Below are 6,364 nucleotides of genomic sequence, written 5' to 3'. Positions count from 1 at the left end.
AAGTGGCAGCTCTTCTGGTGTCCTGGAGCAAAAACATGTTTGTTCAAGTTGAAAAACTGAAAATGAAGGCACACACTTATTAAAAATGTGAAAACATAAAAACATATTTATGATGCACTGAGTAAAGGGATGTTTGCATTATACTTAACTAAAGTTTAGCTCTAGGTCTCTAATATTATTCTTCTAATAATTTACACAATAAAAACCTATGATTAATGTTTTATAAAATCATATACTGTCCCCGCCAGAGGTGAAACTCATCACCATGCCTGGCCAAATTTCCCAGGAGTCATGCTCTAGCAGTCAAGCCCTCAGTGGAGGACTGGAGGAATGTGGGCGGGTCAATGAGATCTTTGGGGCCCCTCCCACAGCCTGGAGGTGTGTGCACTCCCACAGCCCAGGGGTGTGTGCATTCACTCTCCTCCCACAGCCCAGGGTTGTGTGCACTCCCACAGCCCGGGGGTGTGTGCAATCACTCTCCTCCCACAGCCCAGGGTTGTGTGCACTCCCACAGCCCGGGGGTGTGTGCACTCACTCTCCTCCCACAGCCCAGGGTTGTGTGCACTCCCACAGCCCGGGGGTGTGTGCACTCACTCTCCTCCCACAGCCCAGGGTTGTGTGCACTCCCACAGCCCGGGGGTGTGTGCACTCCCACAGCCCGGGGGTGTGTGCACTCCCACAGCCTGGGGGTGTGTGCACTCCCACAGCCCAGGGTTGTGTGCACTCCCACAGCCTGGGGGTGTGTGCAATCACTCTCCTTCCACAGCCCGGGGGTGTGTGCACTCCCACAGCCCGGGGGGGTGTGCACTCCCACAGCCCAGGGTTGTGTGCACTCCCACAGCCCGGGGGTGTGTGCAATCACTCTCCTCCCAAAGCCCGGGGGTGTGTGCATTCCCACAGCCCAGGGGTGTGTGCACTCCCACAGCCCGGGGGTGTGTGCAATCACTCTCCTCCCAAAGCCCGGGGGTGTGTGCACTCACTCTCCTTCTGCATTTCCGCTGTCTGTCGTTGTCTTCCTCTCTCTTGTCTCTCATTCTCTTCCTCTCTGACTTCTACCACTCTGTGCATAGTTCACGAGTCACCTTCTCAGAAGGGTCACAGTCTTATAGGAGAGTTCAGGAGGTGTGTGTGTGTGTGTGTGTGTGTGTGTGTGTGTGTGTGTGTGTGTGTGTATCAGTTTTAGAATTTTCAAGAGTGTTGTATGTCAGTTTATTGTATGTACATGTTTCACACTATAACAAAGTTTATTTGTATAGAGTTTATTCATGTATTGTGTATGTGCGTGTGTGTGTGTGTGTGTGTGTGTGTGTGTGTAAGTATGTGCATGCTTTAATAAGGTGAGAAGACAATAGGGGTGTGTGTGCATGTGTATGTGTGTGTGTGTGTGTGTGTGGGCGTGTGTGTGTGTGTGTGTGTAAGTATGTGCATGCTTTAATAAGGTGAGAAGATAATAGGGGTGTGTGTGCGTGTATGTGTGTGTGTGTGCGTGTAAGTATGTACATGCTTTAATAAGGTGAGAAGACAATAGGGGTGTGTGTGTGCATGTGTATGTGTGTGTGCGTGTGTGTGTGTGTGTGTGTGTGTAAGTATGTGCATGCTTTAATAAGGTGAGAAGATAATAGGGGTGTGTGTGGCCCGAAGTGGTCCTGGTGCAGGCCGAAAGAGGGCGGGGCCTAGGATTGGTGTCTGAATAAATGTGGCACCAGCTGGGTGCCGGAGTGCGAGTGGATTGGCTGCCACTGTGCAAAGAGTGGGTGGAGTTATAGGGGTTGGCAGGAAGCTGGTTGACAAGTTTTTAGTCAGTTGCTTCTGTAGTGCCAGCTTGGTCTACAAGAGATTAGGAGAGAGATTGTGAGAATGAGATAAGACAAGAAATTACCCCAACCAATAGAAATGTCAGTCACGTCACGTCACGGAAGGGTAATCCAAAGGGAACAGTGACGCAAAAAAAGCTTGCATAGCAGAAAAAAAAATTTCCTAACCTTATTTCAGAGTCAAATGGAAAATCAGATACAAATGAAAAAGTGAAATACTGAAAAGTTTAAAAGCTGTCTGTATTTTAACACATTATGGTTTTACAAATGTTCATAGAATGTAAAACTGGTCTTGTGAGTCATCACTTACCTGTGAAGCCAAAGGGGACAGACTGTACTGGTTAAAGACTTTCTTCATGGCGGACACAGCTCCTCCAGCACAGCTACTCCACCTGACACTCTGCTAAAAGAAGAACTGTAATGAAAACCATGAGAACCGGGGTGTGTGTGTATGCGTATGTGTGTATGCGTGTGTGTGTGTGTCTGTGTGTGTCTCACCAGTACTCCTGAGGTAGGGTTCGGGTTCTTGCTGTGTGGACTGTATTTGGGCTTTGGTGTCTTTCCTGCCAGTCTGTCTTTGTGTCTGCGACTGTTCATGTGCTACATTTACAACAAACATACCATAAGGGTTAGGGTTAGGGTTAACCCATATATAAGTCATTAAACATACTGTAAGGTTTAGGGTTGAGGTTAGAAAGTCATAAATATACTTCACTATAACAACACTACTTGTGATCCAGTAGAATCTTTGATGTATGAAGTATATGTATGAAGGGAATCCTTGGCCTTGGTGATCTGTAGGCAGGGCTTAACCCACTCTAACCCATTGTAACCCACTGTTACTCACTATTACCCACTGTAACCCGCTGTAACACACTGTTACCCACTGTAACACACTTTTACCCACTGTTACCCACTGTAACACTTTTTTAGGTTTAATATTTAACTGGTAATATTTGCAGGCCATGACTAACAGCTAGAGAGACCTAAGGAATAGGAATTAACACCTAATTAACTAAGGCTGAGGGGCCATTGCCTTCAAGTTCTGCAAAACAGGCTTTTCTTGTGAATGAGTGCGTATGTATGCACCTGGTTGAGTTGGGTCTCAGAGTTGACGCGAATCTCACATACTTCACACTGGAAGTTCTTGCTGGCCACACCCAAGCTGCCTTTATTGGCCAATCGCTTGCTTTTACACATGGCACGGGAGGACAGCACCTTTCCCCGTCGTCGTGGCAATATGCTCTGTCCCTCCATTATCAGTTTGTGTTTGGTACCTGTGGAAAGACCATGAGGCCATGTAGAAGACTAACAACACACCTACACATATACACACTAACACATACACACACACACACACACATGCACACACACTCTCCAACACACACCAACACTTATACACATACACTCACAACAACACCCACAACCCTCCGCCTCACCAACACCCATACACACAGTCACATCAACACCCACACTCTCACATACTCACATACACACACACACACACACACACACACACACACACATACACACACATACCGCTGTTGTGGGCCTCCAGCTGGGTGACTGAGTTGACTGTCACCTTGCAGACTGGGCAGTATAGATGCTGCTTGGTCCGCCTTGGGTCCTTATCTCCTAGCGCGTCCTCTGCAGGGCTGCCCTGCTGGATGCTCGTTTCCCTGCTGGTGTCTGATTGCTGGGAGACGAAAGAAGAGTCCAGCACATCGGTAGACGACACCTCGGACATGGGAGTCAGAGCCACGGAGCTGGGCTGAGTATCGTCCAGCTTCACCACAGAGGCAGAATCACAAAGCAACTCTAAAGAGAGAGAGAGAGAGGGAGAGAGAGAGAGAGAGAGAGAGAGAGAGAGAGAGAGAGAGAGAGAGAGAGAGAGAGAGAGAGAGAGAGAGAGAGAGAGAGAGAGAGAGAGAGAGAGAGAGAGAGAGAGAGATCCCTCCATCACTGAACAGATCCCTTTGGCTCCCCTGAGCTCTCACTAGCTCTGCCTCTGAGACCTCCCCTCTCCCCCCCTTGATTTCCAGGGCCACTCCCTTACCTCTCCACTCCCTTACCTCTCCACTCCCTTACCTCTCCACTCCTACCTCTCCACTCCCTTACCTCTCCATTCACTTACCTCCCCACTCCCTTACCTCTCCACTCCTACCTCTCCACTCCCTTACCTCTCCATTCACTTACCTCCCCACTCCCTTACCTCTCCACTCCTACCTCTCCACTCCCTTACCTCTCCATTCACTTACCTCCCCACTCCCTTACCTCTCCACTCCTACCTCTCCACTCCCTTACCTCTCCATTCACTTACCTCTCCACTCCCTTACCTCTCCATTCACTTACCTCTCCACTCCCTTACCTCTCCACTCCCTTACTTGCTAAAGTAATTGTGAGAACATGGTATGTTTTTTAAAAAGGGACCCCACTCACCCCCTCAACAACTGGGAAACATGGAGGCATGTGCTTGTTGCTGTAGCTGGATCACTTCATTAAATGTTAACTAAGTAGCATATTGTTCTGCTATCTAATGAGCTTCAACTAGCAGGGGAAAACAACCCAGCTAAAATACTGAGGTGAATTTATAGAGGTGATTAAAAAAACAACACAATTTTAATGGATTAATAGTATAATAGTATATAGTAATAGTATAATCTCCTAATCTGGATCCTGAGAAGAACGCTCTGTTGCTGGGCAGATAAGACGGTAGGGAGCAAAACAACCCCCTTTTCAGAGTTGTTTTGCTAGTTTGTGAATGCTGAGAGTAATATAAGAGCACAGAGGAGAAGAATGAAGCTGTTTCTTCCTTACAGATGCCATGTGTGTGTGTAACTGAGATGCCCTCAGGCTAAGACGAACATTAAATTAGATTTACTTTTGTTTTACCCATTGCTGTCTGGCTTGTCATTATTATAGGACCAGAGATTTCCATGACACTGTATAACACCATAGACTGTGTATACTAGTGTACTGGACGACAGCCATTGAAAAGTGACGCCATTAATGTGTCAGATGCACTCTAGTGGCTGACTGCAGTACAACCTTTAACTCCACCTCTTCCCATGTAAGTGAACAGTGTGTGAACTTTCATTTGAAATTACACATCATCTTTTTTTGGCAATTGTGTTCTGTCATTTCTATAAGTTACCTTCAAATTACCCTCACAATACCTGTCCCAATATTTTTCGTTACCATGAGAAGTTAAAGAAGTTATTTGAAGATACGTAAAGGGGTGTGACAATGAAGTGACTGGCTATGTTGATTGATAACTAATATGGATGGTCAAACATTATGATTATACTGGTATCTATTACAATAAGCTTTGATTGGTACTCAACTAGTAATCAAAAGGTTGCCAGTTCAAGTCCCACCACTGCCAGGTTGCCACTGTTGGGCCCCTGAGCAAGACCCTTAACCCTCAGTTACTCAAGTTGTGTTCAGTCAGAATTGTAAGTGGCTTTGAATAAAAGTGTCAAATAAATGCCGTAAATGTAACGAGAGACTAGAGGCTTTTTAATGTCATTCCAGCTATATACAGGTATACAGTAGAATGAGACAACATGCCTCCAGGACCATGGTGCAGCAAAAAAACATAAGTGTAAACAATAAATCTAAAATAAAGGACCAACACAGAAGAACGTAAGTGTTAAATAATAAATATAAAATACAGGACTATTTTTTTTGTTAAATATTTGTTGTCCGTCTCTGGGAGTTGAGGAGTCTAATGACAGGAAGAAACTATTATACAGTCTGGCCGTGCAGGCCTGACTGCTTCAGTACCTCTCCCTGATGGTACAGAGAGAAGAGTGTGTGTGAGGGGTGTGTGAGATCATCCACAATGCTGGGAGCTGGTAGCATGATGAGAGACCCTGATGATCTTTTTGGCTGTCCTTACTATTCTTTGCAGGGTCTTGCGGTCCAAGATGGAGAAATTCCCAAACCTGCCCCCGGTAGAACATGGTTAGGGTGCTCTCCTGATGCCCCCTGATGCTTTTGACTTGGTGCTTTTGACGATTTCCACAGAGGAGCCATCGATATTGATTGGAGAGTGATCACCAGGTGCTTTCCTGAAGTCAGCCACCACATTCAGAGAGAGGTTGTTGAATTTGCACTAGCAACTGCATTTCCTCTGTACACTGACTAATCATCCCTCTGTCGTGTTCTGTGTCGTGGTGTGCCTCATGATGAGTCTCTGTGTCGTGATGTGCCTCATGATGGGTCTCTGTGTCGTGATGTATCTCATGACAAGTCTCTGTGTCATGATGTGCCTCATGACGAGTCTTTGAGAGCTTTCCGTGCGTTTTTCTAAAAATTCATCACTCGAAATCTTGGCACTTACATCATCCATGGTCAGCGCCAGTCCTGTAACTGGTGATGTCACAAGCAGGAGCTGTTGTCCTATAACTGGTGATGTCACAAGCAGGGGATGATGTCCTGTAATTGGTGATGTCACAGACAGGAGATGTTTTCCTGTAACAGGTGATGTCAGGCTGGGGATATTGCCCTGTAATTTGTAATGTCACAGGCAGATGTTGTCCTGTAAC

The 6,364-nt window shown here is 46.4% G+C and overlaps 1 protein-coding gene across 2 annotated transcripts in view; it reads right to left on the bottom strand.

The window, feature by feature from the left end:
• Positions 1 to 715: 715 nt before the first annotated feature.
• The window catches only part of znf385c (zinc finger protein 385C), a 40,677-nt gene continuing 35,028 nt past the window's right edge, over positions 716 to 6,364 (bottom strand). Inside the window, exons 5-9 of one of the 2 annotated variants that reach the window (XM_035532976.1) lie at positions 3,354 to 3,632; positions 2,904 to 3,091; positions 2,313 to 2,414; positions 2,125 to 2,217; positions 716 to 1,827 (exon numbers count right to left, since the gene is read on the bottom strand). In XM_035532976.1, the coding sequence (XP_035388869.1) occupies positions 1,600 to 1,827; positions 2,125 to 2,217; positions 2,313 to 2,414; positions 2,904 to 3,091; positions 3,354 to 3,632 (890 nt within the window). In that variant the 3' untranslated portion in view covers positions 716 to 1,599. The remainder of the gene's footprint in view (positions 1,828 to 2,124; positions 2,218 to 2,312; positions 2,415 to 2,903; positions 3,092 to 3,353; positions 3,633 to 6,364) is intronic. The other variant, XM_035533004.1, reaches the window with a different exon arrangement.

Source organism: Electrophorus electricus, chromosome 1 (genome assembly GCF_013358815.1).
Source record: "Electrophorus electricus isolate fEleEle1 chromosome 1, fEleEle1.pri, whole genome shotgun sequence".
In the NCBI taxonomy this organism is placed as follows: domain Eukaryota; kingdom Metazoa; phylum Chordata; class Actinopteri; order Gymnotiformes; family Gymnotidae; genus Electrophorus; species Electrophorus electricus.
Note: the sequence above shows the minus strand (reverse complement) of the source record. Positions and strands in the feature narration are given on the sequence as shown.